Source organism: Clupea harengus, chromosome 9 (assembly GCF_900700415.2).
Source record: "Clupea harengus chromosome 9, Ch_v2.0.2, whole genome shotgun sequence".
In the NCBI taxonomy this organism is placed as follows: domain Eukaryota; kingdom Metazoa; phylum Chordata; class Actinopteri; order Clupeiformes; family Clupeidae; genus Clupea; species Clupea harengus.
Window position 1 is genome coordinate 18,566,864 of NC_045160.1, and position 23,933 is coordinate 18,590,796.

Sequence of the window (23,933 nt, forward strand, 5' to 3'; positions counted from 1 at the left end):
GCGCAGCGCACCATCGTTCAAAACTGCGCCACTTCAGCGTATACAGAGCCCGGGTTGACACCACTCGGGCACTCTGTATCGTAGCCACCACCACGTCTGACAAGCCTGAAGCTAGGAGCCTACTCCTTTCAGGTGCCAGGCCGTGAGACGCCACAGTTCTGGTCGGGGATGCCAAACTGTCCCGTGCGCCTGTGATAGGAGGTCTCTCCGAAAAGGCAGCTCCCAAGGCTGTTGCACTGACATATTGATCAGATCCGCCACCCAGTGCCAGTGGGGGGCTATCAGCAACAACTCCCTGCCCTCGTTCGCTACCCTGCCCAGCACCTGCTGGAGGAGCGGAATCGGGGGAAACGCATACAGACGCAGGCTCGGCCACTGGTGGCTCAGTGCGTCTATGCCCAGTGGGGGGTTGTCGCCCCCTAGCGAGAACCAGAGAGGGCAGCAGGTGTTCTGTCTGTTGGCAAACAGATCTACCTGGGCCCTGTAGAAACGCAGCCAAATCTGCTCTATCACCAGGCACCAATCTGATGCCTCAGGGTCGCCCCTTGATAACAGGTCCGCCGCGTAGTTGAGGTGGCCTGGAATATGAACTGCCCTGAGGGAACGGGTGTGAACCGCTGCCCACAGGAGCAAGCGGTTCGCCCAGTGGTGCAACAACGGGGAGCGCACTCAGCCTTGGCGGTTTATATACGCCAATGCCAAAGTGTTGTCCGTCCTTACCAACTCATGCTGACCACTTAATCTGGGTAGAAAGTTCCGCAGTGCCAGGACGACCGTTCGCAGTTCTAATACATTTATGTGTGACACGGCTTCTGCTACAGACCAGTGACCGTTCATATATTCCCCCTCGCAGACCGCTCCCCACCCTTTTGTGGAGGCGTCTGTGGTTACCACTACGCGCTGCGTCACTATGCCCATGGGGCCTGACGCCGCGAGGAACCGTGGGGTTCTCCAGATTGCCAGGATCTGGGATCCTGCATCTGGAGGTCACCGTCATTCTGCAGTGTCTGTCCTTGGATGAACTGAGTCTCAAGGAAAGATACCACATTTGAAAAGGCCGCATGCGCAACATCCCCAGAGGGAGAGCGATCGCGGCTGATGCCATCATGCCCAGCAGCCTTTGGCAGCACAGGGACGAGACTGACTGTCCCAGCCGGAACTGATGCACGCATGATCTGATGGCATTTATTCGGTCTTGAGACAGCCTGACTTCCATGGAGGTGGAGTCTAGAACCATGCCTAGGAAATGTGCGGTCTGGCCTGGGCGCAGAACACTTTTTTCCTTGTTTATTACAAAGCCCATTCGGTGCAAGTGTGCCACCACTAGATGGCAGTCTTGCACCGCTACTGCCCTTGAGCGAGCGCAAAGGAGCCAATCGTCCAAATAATTGAATAAGCGTAAACCTCGCTGTTGCAACGGGGCGATGGCTGCCTCCACGCACTTTGTGAAAACCCTCGGTGCCAAAGCCAGGCCGAACGGGAGTGCGTGGAACTGGTATGCTATTCCTCCGAAAGCAAACCTCAGAAATCTCCGATGTCTGGGGTGGATCGGGACATGGAAGTAAGCATCTTTTAGGTCTATCGTGATGAACCAATCGTTTGGTCTTATGAACTGCACTAGCCGGCGGGGAGTCAGCATTCTGAACTTCAACGGCATGAGCGCTTTGTTTAACACAAGTAGATCTAGTATTGGCCGATAGTTCCCATCCTTTTTGGGGACCAGGAAGGTATCTGCTGTAGAAGCCTGATGCTGCCTCCTCGGGAGGCACTACACTTATTGCTTCTTTTTGGAGCAGGGAGTCTATTTCTTTCTGTAGGAAATGAGACTGCCCCTGCTGCACCACTGATTGGATCACCCCTCCGAATGACGGAGGGGGACAGGCGAATTGCATCGTGTACCCCGCGCCAACTCCCAGCGCAGCCTGCCAGGCTGGGCTTTGAGTTGAATAGGTCGGGAACTAACCCGCTCATAGTCAACCTAGATCTGCGCCCGCAGGGATCTTTGGGTGGCGACTGAGGCTCCCATGACCCTCCCCAGGGCCTGGGAAATGCAGCCAGTGAGGCGGAGGGACAGGTTCGTCGCCCGACGGAGCTCCACCACTGTCTCGTGTCCTTCCCCCAGCGACGCGGCCAGCTCCGTCAGGAGCTTGGCCTGGTAGCGCTGTAGGAGAGCTGCCGTGTTCGTAGAACAGGCAGCCTGCCCAGCTGCTAAGTACACCTTCTCGGCCAGAGCCGCCTGGTGCCTGGCCACTCGCGTGGGCAGGAGGGGTTTCTTGCCGAGGCGCATCGTGGGGGAGGCAGGCGAGAGGTAGCCCGCCACCGCCTCCTGGTCCGCGGCCACCAGGCTGGCGGGCGACGGCGACGGGGAGAGGCTAGCAGGTGCGGCTGCGGCTGTAGAGCGGCTGCCTAACACCGTGCTGCCTGAGGCTGAAGGAGCGCGCAGTCCTTCGGGGGGAATTCCCCCGGATGGAGCTGGCGCTGCCTTCCCAGCGTCTGCGCGTTCCCAAAACACCAGACGCTTAGTAGCCTTAGCTAGCGTGAGGCTAGCACAGATGCCGCAGGCTGGGTCGACGCCAGAGAGAGCCGCCTCCGCGTGGGCCCTGCTGAGGCAGGCCACGCAACGGCGGTGGCGGTCGCCCTTGTCCCTGGCGTGCCCACAGTCGGGGGATGCCTGCCTGGACATATTCTGAAATTAGAAAGAAAGTTTAGTTTCACAAGCACACTATCACACAACTGAATGTTGAGTAGCAAAAAGCTAGCAGGCTAGTCAGAAACTTAGCCAGCTAACCAGCTAGGATAGCGACTCTACTTTCTTAATAGTAAGTCGAATCTTGTAGCACTCGGAGCTAGTGAGGGTAATACCCGATTAAGTCACCAACTCTTAATTGAGCGTAAAAGCACACAAAATTCAAACTTATCGAGCGTAGAGAATGAAGGTCACTCAGATTGTAGTACTTCGGGTCGAAGTTTTCAGAGAGGATGATTGGATCCGTGCTCCTCAATTTATAGGCTCCTAAGGGGGCGGGCTCAGGAGAGAGCATGGACGAATCGCATTCTTACAGGCATGAATGAATAAATGCTTCGATTGGAACCGTGACTAACGTCATGTCCCATCTGTTATATCGCAGTCCTACTGCAATAGGGAACTAGCTTACAAATTATGATAACATCCATGCTATGATAACAAAGTGTACCCATGGGGGCTTGAAGGATGACATTTTGATTTGCATTCACTACGCACACACATAAACACAAACACACTCACATTGCAGTTTATGTGAGGACTAACTTTAAGTCTTTGCTGGAATGCGCTGTTTTTTTGTCAATGTAGGTTTTTTCAGTGTTTTTAAGTTTGTTAATTGATCAATTGCACTCAACTTTTTATATTTACTTTTTTATTCATTCAGTTTGTTTGTTTTTGTTCTTTTAAATATATTTGTATCTTTTCACTTTGTCTTCATCTTTTCTGTTTGCTCTTATTTATGTAAAGCCCATTGCATTGCCTCTGTGTATGAAATGTGCTATATAAATACACTTCCCTTGTTAGACATTTTTAGGTAGTCTGACATGCATTGATGTTTTTGTATATTTCCTCTAACTAAAAACATTGATGCACAAGTGGCATATATGTACACAAAAACTGGCGGAGCTTTAAAGGCATATTGACAACAAGAACAAAAAAACTAAATATCCCTCCAGAGGGCACCACGTGTGGTAATGTACCACAAGGACTATGCCATCCTTGGCATCCAATTGAAACTCTTCCTTTCAGGATGAGCTCAGGGAATAAAAGTATATGTGAAATAAAGCTCATCACATTAATAACTGTGAAGCTGATGAAGGATCATGTCTACACATGGAACTCAAATATGCCTTCTACTTTGGCTGCAGTCAGGCTTTGCATGTAACTTACTGGGTGAATTTGGCATGCCTAGTTTAGCTAAGGATGGAGATATTGTGGTTGGAGGTATTTTCCCTGTGTCTATTAAACAAAATGTCTTAAATGCCTCATTTGAGAGAGAGCCTCCAGAGGTGACATGTAACGGGTAAGACATGAGAATTCAAAACATTTCATTTTTAATTGGTAAATATTTTATAATGATGTAAAATACAAATGTACTTACATAACCTTATGTTTTCCCAGATTTGACATGCGTGCCTTTCGTTGGACCCAGGTGATGATTTTTGCAATTAATGAAATAAACAGCGATAGCACTCTGCTTCCAAATATCTCTTTAGGTTATAGGATATTTGATTCATGCGCTTCCCCAACCAACACATTACGTGCCGCCCTAACACTGTTGAGTGGGGCAAATGGGGACAAGTCTACTGCTCAGTGTCAGTCTCCTATATCTGCATTAATTGCAGAGTCAGGGTCATCACAGTCAATAGCTCTTGCTGGAACATTTGGACCTTTCAACCTGCCGATGGTAATATTTAGTTATTATTATAATTATTTTCTGTTTGAGATATTTCAGTTATTATATTTCAGTATGCTGTTGTGATCATATGTACTGTACACATTCTACTTTGTACAGAACTACAAACATGTATGACATAAAACTAATGTGTGCTCTGAATTTTTTGCAGGTTAGCTACTTCTCAACTTGTGCCTGCCTGAGTGACAAAAGTAAATATCCGACATTTTTCCGAACTATACCAAGTGACTATCACCAAGCAAAGGCTTTGGCTTTTCTGGTAAAAAGATTTGGATGGGAGTGGATAGGAACCTTACAATCTGATAATGATTATGGTAGAAATGGACTGTCCGCATTCACTACAGAAGTGAAGAAGCTTGGGGTTTGCATTGCATTTACCGGCACTGTTTTACGCACTGACCCTCAGAGTAAAATTCTTGAGGTTGTTCACTTGATCAAAACGTCAACTGTAAGAGTTATTCTTGCTTTTGTGCCAGAGGGGGATCTCTATCCTGTAATGAAGGAGATAGTAAGACAAAACATTACTGGAATCCAGTGGGTTGCAAGTGAAGCCTGGATAACAGCAGCTCGGCCTTCCACTCCTGAGATGTTTCAATCTTTTGCCGGCACAATCGGTTTTTCAGTACGCAAGATGGCAATTCCAAAACTGCGCAACTTTCTTACCAACATCAGTCCCTACTCTAATCGCGGAGCTGCTTTTGTTGGTAGTTTTTGGGAAACTCTTGTAGGTTGTAAGCCATTTCACCATTTCAGCGTATCATCCAGAAGCCCTGTCTGCAGAGGGGACGAAACACCTGATTTGACAAGTGTTTTTTTTAATGTCACACAACTGAGAGTGTCCTATAATGTTTACAAGGCCATGTATACTATTGCACATGCCATACATCAGCTGATATTTTGCAATCAAACTTCTCCTCAAGAGAAGTGTTTAAATGTGTCACAGATCAACCCAAAGCTGGTGAGCTTATTTGAAATCATATTTCATTTTGTGCAATTAACATGAATATTACTTAATACCTGCTGATTTATTAACAAATGTTGTTGTTTTCAGGTCACCACTCAGCTAAGGAAAGTAAACTTTGTAGATGTATTTGGAGAAACTGTGTTCTTTGATAAAAATGGGGATCTTCCTCCCTCTTACGATATCATCAACTGGCAACTAAAACAGGGTGAGGTCCAGCATGTCACTGTGGGCTATTTCAGCACGTCTGCTAATACAGCCTATGAGCTCGCCATACAGGAGGAGAACATTATATGGAGTACAGGGAAAGTGGTATGGAAAATGCATTATTTCGAAAGCTACTGTTATTAAAAATAACTAACCTCTTATCCACGCATTCAAGTAAATGGTCTCTGAAAAAATCATGGTCTCTGGTGTCTTATGGCCAGGTTCCACATGCAGTTTGCTCAGAACTATGTCCTGTTGGCACGAGGAGAGCACGCATTAAAGGAAGGCCCAGCTGTTGTTTTGACTGTGTTCCATGTGCTGATGGCACCATCACTAATCAGTCAGGTACACTGCATTCACACCAGGAGGTTTTGATTATTATGTTGCCATGCAACACCAGTAAAATGGTGAAGCAGAATTATATTAATGAAGTTGTGGCAAATGGTCGGCATGGAAAATCAACAACCAAACCTTTTTAAACTTGTGCTTTTGAGTTTAATTAATTTTGACAGGATATCATCATCAGAGCCAATTTATGAATGGATCCAGGAATTGATCATTGCACATATGACAACAGCAAGACACAACATAGAAATGTAGTCGGACATTTCTGATGACACAATAGATATATTTGTAATTCTGTGTAAAAATTGGGAATTTCATGTTCCAGGAGCACTGGACTGCACCCTGTGTCCTGAGGAGTACTGGTCCAATGAGGGGAGGAGCAGATGCATATTAAAATACGTCGAGGTTCTGTCCTTTGAGGACACGTTGGGAATAATTCTGACAGCTGTGTCTTTAGTTGGGGCCTCTCTTACTTTAGCAACCACAGTGATTTTCCTTGTGTTCAGGCACACACCAGTAGTGAGGGCAAATAACTCAGAACTGAGTGCCCTCCTGCTGCTTTCCCTCTTCCTGTGCTTCCTCTGCCCTCTCACCTTTATTGCTGAGCCCACTGCCTGGTCCTGCATGTTGCGCCATACTGCATTTGGCGTGACCTTTGCCCTCTGTATCTCCTGTGTTCTAGGGAAAACATTAGTTGTGATTACAGCTTTCCGTGCCACTTTGCCAGGTGTGACTCAGTTTGGACCTGTACAGCAGAGGATAATTGTATATTCCTGCACTGCAGTTCAAGTTTTTATTTGCATACTCTGGCTAAGTATCACACCACCCTATCCCCAAAAAAGGCATAAAAACAGAAAGATTATTGTTGAATGCAACACAGGGTCAGACACAGCATTTTATGCTGTATTGGGGTACATAGGCCTTTTATCAGGTATATGTCTCGTTTTGGCTTTCTTAGCCAGAAAATTACCAGATAATTTCAATGAGGCCAAATTAATTACTTTCAGCATGCTTGTATTCTGTGCTGTGTGGATCACATTCATTCCAGCATATGTCAGTTCACCAGGCAAATATACTGTGGCGGTTGAAATATTTGCCATTTTGTCCTCTGCATTTGGCTTACTTGTTTGTATTTTTGCCCCAAAATGTTATGTTATTATATTTCAACCTGAGAAAAACACTAGAAAACATGTAATGGGGAAGGTGCCTAAGAGTGAGCTTTGATTAGATTGTAGACTGTGATTTGGGCCACTGTGTTACTTACTTAAATGTAATATAGATATTCTTCACAATTAAACTGTTTTCTCTGTTTTCACAAAGATCAGAGTCAGGAAGCCTTGCATTGGATTTCTATGGTAGCCAATGAACAAGTTAGCTAATGGGGTTGGTTCAACATACAAAATAAAGATACAGTCATTGATAATTACCTCAATTTGTACCACATACATATCAACTCCAACCCAAACATGTCTTTTACTTTTATTAAAAATAAAGTACTTTAAAAGGTGATAAAATACGGGTGTTTATAGCAGTTGGCTAACTAAAAAGAGTGTTTGATGGAACTGTTCTTATTGGGTGCATGTGATGATAGACAGCAGTTTGTTTTAAAAATGTACAGTGTCCTCTTGACATAAAAATATAAATCACCATTATTTCTGAATATACTGAAGCCTCTTGTGTTTGTATGTTTCAAGTTAACTTTTTGTTTTGATTAGAAGTAAATAATCTCTGTTATTTCTGCCTAAATATGATGTTTTATTTGAAAAGGAGGCTTGTAAATTACATACTAGTCCACATGCTCTTCAGATTAATTTCACAAATGTATAATACCGTAAATCCTCAAATTGTGGCCGGGGCTTTTATTTACTTAAGTTGCACAGCGCACCGGCCTGTATATGGGGCAGGCTTGTATTAGGGGCAGGCCTTAATTTCGTACTTATTATACGGCTCTTCAGAATGTTCCAAAAAGTTCAGTTGATTTGATTGGGGCTCCCCAACGTTAGCAGGTCTGTCATTTCTTGATATTCACCACTGCGAAAAGTTAATGGCCGCTGTCATTGGCAACGGGTTTTGTTCTTCTAATTCACATCTTTCATATCATTCCGCAAGAAGTCCGGTCATTTAACGTCGCGGAAAGTAATTGTAACTTGAAGTCAGCAAATAATGGGTTGCTACGCAACACCTGGAACGTTAAAGTTAGCCTGAAGAACATTTTTTTCTTAGCGGAAATCACGAAACTGCAACAAAATCATTAAAAATAGGTATTGTGGAGGAATGTCTTCTATCGTTTAGGCAAGTAACTGTATAATAACAAATTCACCTTGTAGGCTGAAACATTTCTTTTTTAATTGCAAACAGCCAAGAAATTAGCCAACAACATTAAACATGAGGAGAACATGTATTTATAAAATGCATTCAATTCAATTGTTATGTCTGCTTTGTGCTGATTGACTGATGCTGGTGGGCTACAGTAAAATAGGCTACCGGTGCCTTTTGTTACCACGGCTTGTATTCGGGGCCCGGCCTTTATTTGTCCGTATCGACCACGCCCCCGGCTAGTATCTGAAGCCCGGCCTCTAATTGAATCCCGGTCTTTATTTGAGGATTTACGGTAAGTATATGTCATACAAACAAAAATAAAGGCTAAAGAAAACCTTTTTGTGGTGCTTCAAAGAACCCATACACATGCAGTTCTCTGAAGAACCACTTCAGATTCCGTTCCTCAAATAAGGTTATGGCTCCAAGTAGAACTTTCACAAACAGTTCTTCCTAGCACCCCATTGGCAAAGGATCTCAGAAGAACCAGCCAATCCAGTTATTTAAAGAGCCACCATATAGTTCTTAGTATATCAACTGTTGTTTCAAAGAACCAAAATAATCGAGCAGATCTATATCTGTGAAAATTAGCCAGACAATACTTACAAATGATTCACTTTAATAGCAAGTATTCAGCAAGTGTGATCAGCACAAATTCATATATCTAAAGGCAATATACAGTCATTAGCTACCTGAAGTTTTCTTTGGAAACAATTTAGCTTGCAAGTTATGATAACATCCATGCTATGATAACAAAGCGTACCCCATGGGGGCTTGAAGGATAAAATACAATTTTGGTTTGCAGTCACTACGCACACACATAAACACACACACACACACCCACACACTGCCACGGAATGGAATCGACACAAGAGATGGTAATTCTTGACAAACAGAGTTTATTGCAAATGGAACAGCCAGGAACAAACGAGACAGACCAGAGGTTGTAGGGAACACAGATGACGAGGACACAGATCCTCTTGCACGTAGGCAAAACCCACGGAGGGGCTCAGGCTCGAAGCACTGGATGAAACTCGGGAAACTGGCACTGAAGGCGCAGAAAGCAACAAAACCGAGTCAAACTCTTTAACTGAACTATACTATCTACTTTAACGCCGTAGCAGAAACCAAAAGGGTGGCTGGTGCAGGTCCGGGCTCTGACGTGACACACACACACTCTATGTGAGGACTAACTTTTTGTCAACCACAATCTTTGCTGGAATGCGCTGGTTTCAAATGTCAATGTGGGTTTTTTTCTGTGGTTAATTTGATGAATTCGTTATTCAGTGGTTCCCAAACTTTTTACAGTCCCGTACCCCTTCAAACATTCAATCTCCAGCTACGTACCCCCATGTTTTTCTTTTCATGTTTGTAGCAGCCGCCGCCACTCTGTAGTGCGTTCTGTCGCTGATTAGTGTTGTCTCAAATGGAATACTGACGGACGCAAATTTGCGAGCCTTTTACCCATAAATCTGTGCGCCAGCTTCCTCCTAAACAAAGATCGGCAACGGATGACGTCATCCCATTCAAAGTGAATGGGGATCCATCAACCTTGACGGATCAGCGCATTCTGAAACACCTTTGATTTCATCAGGAAGCTGTGGTAGCATATGTAGTGAGGTGGATTCACCTATGGTTTCACGTCACCGCACTCATTTAGCCCACCTGATCAACAAACACCTAATTAGTGGCCACTGCAAGAGCGTTGTATGGTCGCTGCCCATTTCACTGCATAATGCAGTAAATATGTGAGAGTTCAGGGGCCTGGCTTTAACAAAGTTCACCAATTTTACTGTAGTGTCCAAAACGTCCTTCAAGCTGACAGGCATTCCCTTCATGGCCTTTCTCCCCGTCATGGCCTTTGCGCCATCTGTACAGATGCCAACACATTTTTACTAAATAAGTCCATTACAAAGGTGTCCAGCATTCTGAAAATGTCCTCCCCAGTTGACCTTGTTTCCAGTGGTTTACAGAAGAGCATGTCCTCCTTAATTGACCCTTCGTGAATGTACCGGACATATACCAGGAGCTGTGCCAGGCCGGCTACTTCTGTTGATTCATCCAACTGTAGTGCATAGATTTCACTGGCTCGTGTGTGAATTAGTAACTGTTTTAAAACGTCCTCTGCCATGTCACTGATACGCCGTGAAACAGTGTTGTTTGATGAAGGCATTGTCTGTATAGTTTTTTTTGCCTTTTCCCCCAACATTGCCCCAGCCATATCTGTGAACAGCAGGGAGAATTAAATCCTCCACAATAGTGTGGGGCTTGCCAGTCTTAGCTACTCGGTAGCTTACATCCTCTCTTTTTTGACCATACATGTGTTTGCATCCCTGTCCTTGGCCCCTGCATTGATTATAGGGGTCTCAACAACATCACAGTAAATAATCGCTACCCTCTTCCTCTGCCTTTGAGCTATTGCAGGGGGCTAAGATCTTTACCAAACTCGATCTCCGGTATGCCTGTAACAATGTAAAAATAAAGCTTAGTGTCTTTAGTGAAGTTCCACAAATCCCTGCTGTATTTATGTTAATATTTTTTTGGGAAACACTACTGGTTTCAGTATTGTTTCTGATGGGGCAATAATTGGTGTTGCACACCTCAAGACTTTCCCTTGCTTTGGAAGTCTGGAAAGGGGTAACCTGGGTTTCTAAATCCTCCGTGAATTAAATTAATTAATATTTTGTATTTTGCAATGTTGTCCATGACATGTGTGGCATGGCGCCAACGCAAGTGGCAGCCTTTCTGTAATGTTTTGCCCTCTGGCAACAAACGTATTTACTTTAGTATAAACTCAGGCTGACGACCGACTTCATTCCGTGCTAGTTTATTCACCGGGGTTTTTCCCACTGCCGTCAATACGTCATTCCTGAACGTACACCTTGGGCTACGGTATGCACCGTGTGACAAACAGTCACAACAGATATTACATCTCCGTTTTTCTAAAAAGTAAGTAAAGGATTGTCATCAACAGTTAACACACATTGACTCATTACATTCCATGAGATTATCAAATATAGCTATATACAGTATTACATTCACAGGGTACTAAAGGTAAGTATAAAACATTCATATTTCATTCAACATATTTCAGGAGGTAGCTGCAAGAACAAAACAGATTAGTTTAAACAGCTAAAAAGTGAGTAAGGGATTGTCATCAACAGTTAACACACATTGACTCATTACATTTCATGAGATTTTCAAATATAGCTATATACAGTATTACATTCACAGGGTACTAAAGGTAAGTATAGAACATTCATATTTCATTCAACATATTTCAGGAGGTAGCTGCAAGAACAAAACAGATTAGTGCAAACAGCTAAAAAGTGAGTAAGGGATTGTCATCAACAGTTAACACACATTGACTCATTACATTTCATGAGATTATCAAATAAAGCTCTATACAGTATTACATTCACAGGGTACTAAAGGTAAGTATACAACATTCATATTTCATTCAACATATTTCAGGAGGTAGCTGCAAGAACAAAACAGATTAGTGCAAACAGCTAAAAAAAGTGGAAACTTCCTTTTTCTTTTCACAGGTCACATTTCAGGAACAGGTAAGTATCTTTTCTTTTCACAGATCACATTGCAAGAACAGGTAAGTATTTTCTTTTCACAGATCACATTGCAGGAACAGGTAAGTATTTTCTTTTCCTTTACATTTTTTTTTTTGTTTGGTTTACATTACAGGAACAGGTAAGTGAACACCTTTTTTTTTTAATAGGGCAGCGATCCGCCTACATCCTTTTACACATCATTTACAAGTCAAGAACTTGTCTTGGTTTGATTGTGCGACCTGACTGTGTGGTGTCACCAGTCTGATCGTCTCTGTCTGGAGGTTCAGCAGGATCTTGCTGATGGGCCTGTGTGTTGTAAGCAGTGTTTATCTCCTTGCTTACACGGAGGTGTCGCCGGTTGTGTCGGTAGGTTTGACCCTCTCCGGCTTGGATGTGGTAGCTCCTGTCTGTGTGTGCAGGATGCATCACTGTTGCAGGTCTCCAGGATCCATCCTCCTGCCGGAAACGGATTGGTGCGCCTGTGGGCAGCTGGGGCAGGGGGTTTGGCCGACCTGTTGTAGTATGCCTGCTGACGTTGTTGGCATACCTCTCTCCTTTCGTGTACAGCCTGTTGACTGGCGATCTGTGGCTGCAGGTGCTTGGCTGTTGCTGGCAGGATGGACCGCAGCCTCCTGCTCATCAGTAGCTGAGCTGGTGATTTCAGGTTGTCTACTGGCGTGTTGCGGTACTCCAGCAGGCTCAGGTATGGGTCTTTGTTCTCTGCTTTGCTTTATCCAGGATGCTTTTGGCTGTCTGGACAATTCTTTCCGCCAAACTGTTGCTCTGCGGGTAGTGGGGGCTTGTGGTGGTGTGAGTGAAACCCCATGACTCTGCAAAAAGACAAAACTCACCCGAGCTGTAGCACGGACCATTGTCGCTGATGATGGACTCGGGGATCCCGTGTCGAGCCATTGCTGCTTTCAGTTTCATGATGACAGCTGATGAGGTGCAACTGGAGAGCTTCTCCAGCTCGAAGAACCTGGAGTAGTTGTCTACAATGACAATGAAGTCCTGTGAGTTCCGTGTGAATAGATCTGTGCCTATCACTTGCCACGGCCGCTCGGGTATGGCGTGTGACTTCATTGGCTCTTTGGGGGTTGCGTTGCGGCGCTCCTGGCATATGCTACAGCCTCTTCGATCTGCTTGCCCATGCCAGGCCAGAAGAGTAAGTCTTTTGCACGGTATTTGTTCTTTTCCATACCGAGGTGGCTGGCGTGTACGCGTCGTACCATGTCCTCCCGGAGCTTTTGGGGGACGATGATCCTCTCACCCTTAAACAACATCCCGTCCATCTGTGAGATTTCCTCTCTATGGTTCCAGTATTCCTGGATGCTTGGTGGGCACTGTTTCCTTGTGTCTGGCCAGCCAGTGAGTGTGGCTCTTCTTAGAGCGGCGAGCTGTGCATCTTGAGCAGTTTCATGTTTGATTTCTGCAAGCCTCGTGTCGCTCACGGGCAAGCTGTTAAGAACCGTGTGTACTTGGGCCTCCATCCCTTCCTGCAGGGCACGGCCCTGATATTCCATTGACTTACGTGAAAGCGTGTCGGCCACCGATATCTCCTTACCAGGGCGGTGCAGGATGTGGATGTCATATTTTTGTAGCTTGAGAATCATCCGCTGTAGACGGGGTGGTGCTGCCGCCAGCGGTTTCTTCAGTATTCCCTCCAGGGGCTTGTGGTCTGATTCCACTATCACTCTCCTCCCGTACATGTATTCATGAAAGCGCTTGCATCCAAACACCACAGCGTAGAGCTCCTTCTCTATCTGTGCATAGTTTTCTTCCGTGCTGTTCAGTGATTTGGATGCGTATGCTATTGGTTTTCCTTCCTGGAGCATAACAGCCCCTAGGCCGCTTTTCGAGGCGTCGACTTGGAGTCGTAGCTCCTTTTGTGGGTCGAAGTACGACAGGACTGGGCTTGGGTGCTGTGTGATGAGGTTCTTCATGTCTTGGAAGGCTTTATCATGGTTTGCATCCCATGCAAACTCGCTGTCTTGTTTCAAAAGCTGCCTGAGAGGTGAGTTTACCTGTGAGAGATGTGGAGCGAATCTGGAGAGGTAGTTAATCATGCCGAGGACCGTCTCCAACTCTGCCTTGCTCTGCGGGGGTTGCATCTCCCTGATCGCCTTCACCTTATTAGGATCTGGTTTGATGCCGTCTCGTGAAAGTGTGTGTCCGAAGTAGCTTACCTCGGTCAAGCCTTTGCGGCACTTGTCAGGGTTGAGCCTCACCCCTCGCTCCCGTGTGCGGTCCAGCATCGCTTTGAGGCCCTGGTCTGGCCGAAGACCAGTATGTCGTCCACTATGGCCGTAACACCATCCAGCCCTTTGTAGTGAGGGCAGTAGAGGGAAAGATGGTTATACCCCAAGTTATAGTCCGACTACGCCACCCTAGGGGAACCTTACACCAGTAAGCCCCAGGGAATACTTTAAAGTAAATTCCAGTATACTGTTTTATATACTGTTAGTCTTAGTTTAAACACAAAAGGCAAAAACAGGTTCGAATGCACAAGGCGACAGACGGGGATTCCAGTTTAAGAATTTTTATTGATAACTGAGGGAAAGGGGAGTGGGAGTAAAGAGGTGGATTGTGAAATAACCTGCAAACAAGCCTCTCTAGTTAGCAAGATACAAAAATGTATTTATTGGATAGTATTTATGCCAGTAAGGCTAAAACAGGGAAACACTAGACTAGGGTATAGGCAGTGCTAAGTAGGACTTACCTGAGGGAGGCAGACTAGCAGGCGGCGTGCTCTTGGATCCACACCGCTCACACGTGCACACACACACACACACACACACACACTCAAAGTGGTTGTAAGGTGAACTATTACAGGGAAAGCAACCCACAGCACACTGCACACACAGCACAACACGGCACACTGCACACCCACAGCACAGCACACTAACCAGCTTGATCCACCCGCATGCAGTGACAGGGGCCCACCACCAGGTTTCTAGCCTCCCTCTGGAAGCACCCAGCAACTGCTAAATGAATAAAAACTAAAACAATTATTGCACCAGGAGATACCAACAGTCAATCATAAATATGAATCACTCAGAAAATAATAACAATCACTCATAGATATTAACTACAGACGGTACAAATAACAAACATGCACCAGGACAAGCTACAGCACCAATAGCCTTCTCCACAGTCACATGCAAACAGAAAAGACACCAGACAGAAGCATTACACTATTGAAGTTGACAAGGAGATGGTACAATGCCGAGACATGACAAAGAAAACGAAAACCCAGCTCAGAGATATGTCAGACCAACATGCAAAACAACAGTTTGTGCAAACACCTACCCGGCTAATCAGGAAAGCACCTCAACAGGAGAAGGGGTGTGGTACAGACACCGTAATGCACGCACACAACGTCTGGTCCTTTTATCTCCATCTAAGTGGAGGCTATCAGTGACTAGGCTGACGATAGTTGGGCTAATTGAATGTAAAAGCAGGGAGTGTAGGAGACCTTTCACACGAACGCGTTGGAATGCGTTGATCCGTCAGGGTTGACGGATCCTTATTCACTTTGAATGGGGTGACGTCAACCTTTTGACGAACTGAACGGAGCCACAATTCAGTTCGGCAAAGGATGACGACACCCCATTCAAAGTGAATGGAGATCCGTCAACCCTGACGGATCAACGCATTCCAACGGAAGCGTGTGAATGCTCTGTAGGTGTAACGACACCACCTTACCACACCTTCACATGTTTCTTCCACGCGCCTCTGGAACTTGTCTTGGGCAGACACAATTCCAAATGGGAGTCTGACGGAGCATTCACACGCTTCCGTTGGAATGCATTGCGCCAACGGATGGCAGAGGAGGAGTCTGGCGCATGGGGTTCTGTTGATACCAGAGACGTTATAGTGAGATTGACAGGTCAACAAACCAATCACGCCACTAGCAAGCTGCTTACCTTGTAAGCAGTAGCATGCTAACATTAGGTAGGGTGCTCACACACCTCGCAAATCCTATCAGACGTATTTTTCAGTTACAATAAAGGGGTTTTTACATTGTACAGTGTCTATTTCTCGGTAACTTTTAAAAAATCTAAGCAAAAAAAAGTCAAACAAACAACTTTTGGGTACAAATACGACAATCTACGGAGTTTGGTTGATCTTTGGTTGATCTTTTTTTTTTTTGAGCTTGCCCCTTTCTAGACGTGAGCATATAGGGGATCTGATTGGCTAGCGCCTGTGCTGTCAGTTATGCATGAAAGGCAATTTGATTGGCTGACGCATGCATTGCCTCTCGAAAAGTTGAACATTCTTCAACTCTTGCTGCAAGCAAAGCATGAAACGCAACGCACGGGAACCCAACAGAGCCATAATTCAGTTCGGCAAAGGATGACGTCACCCCATTCAAAGTGAATGGAGATCCGTCAACCCTGACGGATCAACGCATTCCAACGGAAGCGTGTGAATGCTCTGTGAGAAAACGATATCTTCCGAAAACTGTTGAATGTTGTTAATAATGATGATTCAGTGCTAAGTTTAATTGCCCAATAGCCTGACCTTGCGTCTAATACACTAAAATATTGTGCTCCTGCAAGCTTTGTGGTGGCATCCTCCAGTGTAGGGAGGGGGTAGTGAGGTCGCTGTATTGCCTTGTTGAGAGCTCTGGGGTCTAAGCATACTCTGAGTTTTCCAGTCTTTGGTTTTTCAACTACGACGAGTGCATCCACCCATTCTGTGGGTTCTGTTACCTTGCATATGATGTTCTTTTCCTCCATGCTGTCGAGCTCATCCCTCAGTTTGCTGCGCAGGGCGATGGGGATCCTTCGTGGCGGGCATATCACTGGCGCTGAGTCTGGTGCAAATCGGAAGGTGCACACGCCTGGGAATTCACCTATCCCCTGGAACACTTCTGCGTACTCCGCCATTATGCTCTGTAAGGCAGCGTCTTTTCCCCCCCTTACAGCCATCACTATTTTGACCATGTTCAGGTCGCGGCATGTTTTCATGGCCATGACTGGTGGGGCGTTTGTGTCAATCACATAAAAGTCCAACATAAGTGCAATGTCCCTGTATAAGCATCTGAGCTGGCACATACCTCTCACGCTCAGTGCTCCTCCACCATATACTCTGTGAGTCTGTGTGCTTCTGATTTCAGTGGCACGTCCCTGAACATTGCCTGAAACACGCTGGTGGGAATGGTGTTGGCTTGCGCCCCAGTGTCAAGCTTGAATTTCAGCTTTTGTGGAGGTGTGCCTATCCCCGCCCCTCTATATAGGCCTGCTCATTGCTTTTCCCATTGTTCTCGACGGTGACGCTGTCTAGGTACAGCTCTGTCTCTAGGTAAAACTCTTGCTACTCTGGCCCATAGACTTCAACTGCTGCTGGGCTAATTCGTGCGAACAAGCTATGTCTATGGCTTTCTCCAGCGTCAGGTCAGCTCCCTGGCATAAAAGTTTTTCCCTTAACTGGGTCGAGTTGGTGGCGAAAACGATGTGGTCCCTGACCATTTCATCACTAAAGTCAATAGGGTATATACAGTCTTTTACCAGTAGCTTCAGCTTCGTTATAAATTGTTCAAAAGACTCACTTTCTCCTTCCATCTTTACGTTAAAACGGTACCTCGCATAGATGGGGTTGGCTTTCGGTGTGATGTATGCCTTGTATCTATTGTAGTACGTGTCCAGCTTCTTGCCCTGATCCTCGGTGATTGTCCAAGTGTAGACATCGCACCCTTTTTCTCCTATCCACAGCAGGAGGTAGCTGCACTTCTCTTCCTCGGTCTTCCTATGCAGGGGTCCCTTGAACATTAGCTCCGTCGTCTGCTGAAACCGTCGCCATGCCTCAGGTAAGTTGCTAGCTTCCCAATCCATCCTTGGAACTGCCACGCCATATGCATCAATTTTTTTGTATTATATTTTGTTTTAAGCGGTAAGTACTTTATCCTGAATGTCTGACACCATGTAATGTTTTGCCGTCTGGCATACATACACTTAACTTATATACTTTAGTATAAACGCTGACGACCGACTTCATTCCGTGCTGGTTTATTCACCGAGGTTTTTCCCACTGCCGTCAATATGTCATTCCTGAACGTACACCTTGGGCTACGGTATGAACCGTGTGACAGTGACAGATATTACACTTTCCATGTAGCTCCGTTTTTCTCGTGTCTTTTTAGCTTTTTTAAGATAAGTTACGTTTTTAAGTTGTTTTGTCCTTGTTTACACTTTGCTCTGTAAATGCACTGTGTAGATCTCTTTATATCCTATGGATACAGATATGAATCGACTGCAACAGGGATAGCCATTCCTAGTTACACAGTCGTTGCTTCAGCTAATTGCTGGTTGCTCTGGGTGTTTTTTTTTAGATTTATCTAACTTGGGCTCATTAAAATGAACTGTTTATTCTGACCACCTGTTTAATGTAGCACAGTTTGGCCTTTTTGTAGGGTTTGTAACAAAGGGTGGATTTTCAGCTGCGGTTGATTTCTTTTAAACGGGTTATTTATTTTCGGTTGCCATGGCGCCGATACGACAGTCAGAACTTTGTTTACACAAGGGATTAGCTGCTCGCACTGCGGTCTAGGAGTCATGCCGGCAAAGTTCACCCCATACCGGAGGAGCTGGTGAGACGCTACCGTCGAAGCAGAGCTGGTGCGATGGTGAAGGCTAGGCACCAGGAGAAGCGGTGGAGGTTCAAACTGCAGTCCCCCCAGGATTGCACCGTGTCTCACGCACTTTGTGTGTGATGGGGAGTGTAAACTCGTTGGCCAACAAAATGGATGAGCTAGCTGCCTTGGCGAAGAACGTGAAGTTGTACAGGGAGCGAGGTGAAGTTGTACAGGGAATGCAGCCTATTGTGCTTCACAGAAACCTGTCTAACTAGCAACATCCCCGATTACAACGTTGAGCAACCTGGCTTTACAATGGTCAGAGCGGACAGAAATCCAAAATTAGGTGGCAAACAGAAAGGTGGGGGTCTTGCACTTTATGTTAACATCAGGTGGTGCAAACCAGGACATGTGGCAGATTCAGGTGCTGACTGGGATGGATGGCTGCCATACCTACTGTTTGCCTATCGAGAAGTCCCACAGGCTTCAACAGGCTTCTCTCCGTTTGAGCTTTTGTATGTCCGGCAGGTGAGAGGTCCACTGGACATCCTCAAGGAGGTGTGGGAAGGCCAGCAACCCCAGCAAGGTATGAACATCCTGCCATATGTACTTAAAATGCGCAATAAGATGGAGTCTCTAGCAGAACCGGTCCAAGAGAACATGAGGACGGCCCAGGCAGTGCAGAAGCGCTGGTATGACAAGACGGCGAGGGAACGCACGTTCAAGCCGGGACAACAAGTGTTGCTGTTGCTACCAACCGCTGAGAGCAGTCTCCTGGCGAAGTGGCAAGGACCCTTCGCAGTTGAGTGGAAGGTAGGCTCAGTAACTTATGAAATCCTTATGCCAGGAAGAAAGAGGGGGAAGCAAATCTTCCATAAGGTTCCATAACATTCAGAAGGAAGGCGGGGAGGCAGCAGTGGCTCATCATCTCTTGGCCAGGAGAGTGGACAAGGAGGAGGAGCAGGACGAGCAGTTCTTCCCGGTGGAGCAAGGACATGAGGTGAGCTCAGATCTGTCCCATCACTCCTCAGTGTGCCAACAGGAGCTGGATGCGTGTATCCCAGAGGGGCTTTTCACAGAGACTCCAGGGCGGACTCCGCTGGTTGAGCACCACGTCAGGCTCAAGGCACCAGGACCAGTGAGGTTACCAGGATACCACATCCTTGCTCGACTCCTCCCCAAAATCAGGCAAGAAGTCTATGTTGGAGATGGGCATCATTCAGCCCTCCCACAGTGAATGGTCATGTCCAATGGTGCTTGTTCCCAAGAAAGATGGAGATTTTGCATAGTAAAATTCAATATCTGCTTTTGACCTGTACCCTATGCCCAGGGTTGATGAGCTGATCGATCGGCTGGGTAGTACTAAGTACCTGACTACCCTGGATCTCAGTAAGGGATATTGGCAGGTACCTCTGGCTGCAGACACTAAATAACTGACGGCTTTCAGAACTCCCTTTGGGTTCTTCCAGTACACCATGATGCCATTTGGCCTGCAGGGGGCGCCAGTCACATTTCAGCGCCTGATGGATAAGGTGCTGGAGGGGGCTTGGGAGTACTCGTCAGCGTAACTGAACGATGTGGTGGTCTTCAGTCAGACGTGGGAGGACCATCTGACCCATGTCCAGGGGGTCCTGAGGAGGATCCAGGCCGAGGGACTGACTGAACCCCAAGAAATGTGCCCTGGCTCAGGCAGAGGTGCAGTACCTGGGGTATGTTATCGGTGGGGGAACCATTAAGCTCAGCTCAGCAAGGTTAGTGCATTCTGGATACCCCAGACCACACATGAAGAAGCAAGTGCTTTCTTTTCTGGGTGTGGTGGGCTGGTATTAGAGCATGGATCGGGCCGACATTTTCTGTCCGAGTCCGACCCGCGTCCAACAGAGTAGTAACCGAGCCCGGCCCGAGTCCGACAGCCATTCAAATATTTTTTTTCTAACCCGACGGAATCAATTTCTCAACTGTTCATACTACATTTACATACGTTTTTAATGAATAGCCTGGCTTTATTAAACTCGGACATCAACAGATAAATGCTCGCTCACACAAACAAGCGCTGTTAAACGCACAAGCGTGCACAAGAAGGCCAATAAGCATATTTAAATGAAATGATTCACATTGCAAGAACGTGTTGTAAAATGGTGCGGCTTCTTTAAGAGCAGCACGTACAGGGTGGGTGTGCTAGAGAGAGAGAGCGGTGATGCTTATGAATAGTTTGGATTTAGCGACAGGAGCTAAAAATGATGTGCTGTAAGAGTGTTAACCAGTGTGTGAAGAATAAATCCTCAGAAAGAATACAGTGGGCATTTATTTACTAACCAGCAGCAGATGGAAAGTAAAGGGAATTAACCGCGAAGTTAAAACCATGTAATACTAATCTCCCCTGCAATCTCCAACTACGGTCAGACAGACAGCAGGAAAGGAACGGAATGAAATAGCCCACACATTACACACGCTATGCCTTAATAAAACTCACGTTATATGCTAAACCACAGGATTACATAGTCCAACCATCGAGGTTTAATCCATGTTGTTGTGGAGACAGAGGATCGCATCAATCATATTTCATTAAAACTTCACACTTCTTACATTGGACATATTATCCAACAGCCTAATTAGAATCTGCATCGACTACTAAGCAGAAATATCTCCATACAGTAGATTTCCCTTCGTTTAATAGGCTATCGTTTTAAACTCTCCAGATGACAGTTTCTCTTTAACTTCCTCCGTGATGCCATTTTGCCACCTGTAATTGCGCTGTCACAGCTAGGACCTAAGCAAATTCCCGCCACGGGAAAAAGGCTGTTATCCTAAATGTGATATATTTTATTCTCAAAAACGAACTTCTGCATAATATGAAGCAGACACGTTGACTATTTATTAAGATATTATATATTATAATTTCTAAATATTTGTCCGAGCCCGACCCGTTGGGTCCCGATGGGTTCCGACGGGCTCGGGTCGGGTATTCATCCTCTAGCTGGTACAGAAGATTTGTGCAGAACTTTGCCAATAGGGCGGCCCCTTTAATTGAATTGACCCGCAAGTCCAGTCCTGAAGTGGGCTGAAGACTGTGACAAAGCTTTTAACGATTTGAGAAGTTGTTTGTGCAGTGACCCTATTTTGCAGAACCCTGACTTTAGCCAGCCGTTCACCGTGCAGACGGACGCCTCTGGAGTGGGCCTTGGTGCGGTGCTGCTGCAGGGGGAGTCAGGAGAACAAAAGCCGGTGGTATACCTCAGCCGAAAGCTCTTCCTGAGGGAACTGCGGTATTCCACCGTAGAGAAGGAGTGCTTGGCGCTCAAGTGGGCCGTGGACTCCAACTGGGGTGGAAACTTCCATCGACTCTGGAACTTCCTACAAACAAACACAGAACAGAAGCCCTAAAGACACAAAACAAAGCCAACAATAACTACACAACTAGTCACAAAACACTTCACCTTTAGACAGGGAAGTGTTTTACCTTAATGCCTAAAACCAGTCCTCTTTCTCAGTGTTCTGTAATGTCTTTCTTAGCCAGTCTCTCCTCATGAAAATGAGTTACCCTTTAAATAGGGCACATCCACTTTGGCTTAATTAGGTCCAACATTGGAAGTAGGGGAGCCCGGACCCAACCATTATGGTGGGGGAGTCCAATTGTCCTAAAGGGCACCATCCCCTCTTGCCATGGTGAGGAGGGGGAGAATTTCACCTTCTCAGTGTGTGTGTGTTTTAATAAAGTACAAGGTTTATAATCCACCAAATTCTGCTTCATGCAGAAGCTTTTGAAAGCCCATGCGGACTTTGGATCTTGTTATATTGCCCAGCCTCTGGAATGCAGGCAAGAGGTTCTTCAGGAAGTGTCCATCCTCATTGGTAGGTGTATTTAAAGCACCAAGGATGCTCTGTTGATAATCTGTTAACGGTGTAACGGTGGCAACCCCAGGTAGTGTAAATTCTGGCGCCAGGCAGGCCCAAAATCCTGCCACTTAACTAAGGTGTGATACCATCAGCAAATTTAACGAAAAATAGCTAATGCAAATAAGGAGAAAAGCTCAGAAGTTTGATTCAAGCGTACATAGTACTCATTTACTAAATAACCCAATCAAAAATCACATAAATCTCCCCTTTAACCCACGGCAAGGCAAACGCAACAAAAAACATTAGCAACTTCAATGCCTGTATCCACGTCACCCAAAACACGAAATAAACAAAAACAATGCAATTGAAACAGTCTGTGTGTGTGTGTGTGCGTGTGTGTAGGTTCATGTGCATTTATGTGGTGTGGAGCAGCTTGAGAGTCGCAAAGTACGAGCAAGGTGCTCTCCAGTATGAACTCACGGCAACGTTGATAGACACCAAGGATCTGCCCCGGTCCGTATGGAAATATAATGGCAGGTTGACAGTTCAGGTTGACGAACAATTTTTAATCTCCGTGAGAGAAATCCGGGCTTTTCAATGTCGGGTGGTTTTCCGTGTTGCGTCGGGAGGACTTCTCCAGACCACGAACTCCAGCACTCTTTGCGGTAAGCAATATGACCTGTATCCTATTTACTTGCTCCTTCACTCAACTTTGACTCTCCTGCTACTAACGTGTCTGTGTCTCCGTCTGTTTCTCACTCTTTTCGCCATTGATTCTGTGAGCACTCTATATGCACAGGAACCACTCCCACATTGACGTGACACTGACGTGAATTGGAAGTTACGTTCATGACATGACACGTCACTCTGTAGAAATACACTATAGAAGCAGACTTTTATTGCTATTAAAGTAGCATGAATTAAGTACTCTGCTACACTCCCCCCTCCATGGAAAGACAATCCATGGTCGGTAAAGTGCAGCCTAATCCAAGCCGAGGAAGTCCTCCTCATCAGTCCTCCCAGAAAATGTCGTACAGTGTTTGTTTCTCTTGCTTGTCAATCTCGGCTGCAGTTGGATAGCAAGCTTTGAGATTGTTCACATGAATATTGCACAGACCTTCTTCAGTGTCTTCTCTCATTACTTCAATGTTCACTGGGCCTAGCTGCCGCAAGACTCTTTACGGTCCTTTCCACTTTGGAGCCAGCTTTGCCGAAAAGTGTTTTGCTTTGGAAGATTGAGGACGGTTGCGCACCCATACTATCTTTCGGTAAGAATGTTACATCTTTTCGATGTTTGTTATAGTTTCTCAGCTGTCTCACCTTTGCTTTCTTACTGCTGATGTGTGCTATATTTTGCAGATCTTTGATGTGTCGCACTACATCATATCCAGCAGCATCGGGGGAAAGATTTTGACCCTTCAGTAGTTTATCCATGGGACTCTGCCCCAAGGTGTAGCTCGGCTGGGAATACACCCGTGGTCTCATGAACGGCAGAATTCAGGGCGAATCGAAATTCAGGTAATTACTGATCCCCTTTTCTTGTGGTTTTCCACATTGTAGGATGAAATCATGCACTTTAGATTTCGGTTTACCCTTTCAGTAAGGTTAGTTTGAGGGTGGTAGGCTGTTGTCAGTTCTGGGGTTACTGTCCAGGTCTTACAAAGTTCCTTGAATAAGTTGGAGAC

General features: G+C 45.8%; 1 protein-coding gene across 1 annotated transcript; it reads left to right on the top strand.

Moving 5' to 3' along the window:
* Window positions 1-695: 695 nt before the first annotated feature.
* Window positions 696-7,176, top strand: LOC105904792 (vomeronasal type-2 receptor 26-like). Its single transcript, XM_031572875.1, has 3 exons — window positions 696-751; window positions 5,816-5,952; window positions 6,278-7,176. Exons 1-3 carry the CDS (start codon window positions 696-698, stop codon window positions 7,174-7,176), a joined length of 1,092 nt encoding a protein of 363 aa, XP_031428735.1.
* Window positions 7,177-23,933: the final 16,757 nt, after the last annotated feature.

Excerpts from the sequence above, each read along its gene's own strand:
- LOC105904792 (XM_031572875.1), top strand. The coding sequence starts at position 696 with ATGCCAAAGTGTTGTCCGTCCTTACCAACTCATGCTGACCACTTAATC. Across the intron at positions 752-5,815 it reads GACCACTTAATCTGGGTAGA|GTCTTATGGCCAGGTTCCAC; the intron begins AAGTTCCGCAGT and ends ATGGTCTCTGGT. Across the intron at positions 5,953-6,277 it reads CACCATCACTAATCAGTCAG|GAGCACTGGACTGCACCCTG; the intron begins GTACACTGCATT and ends TTCATGTTCCAG.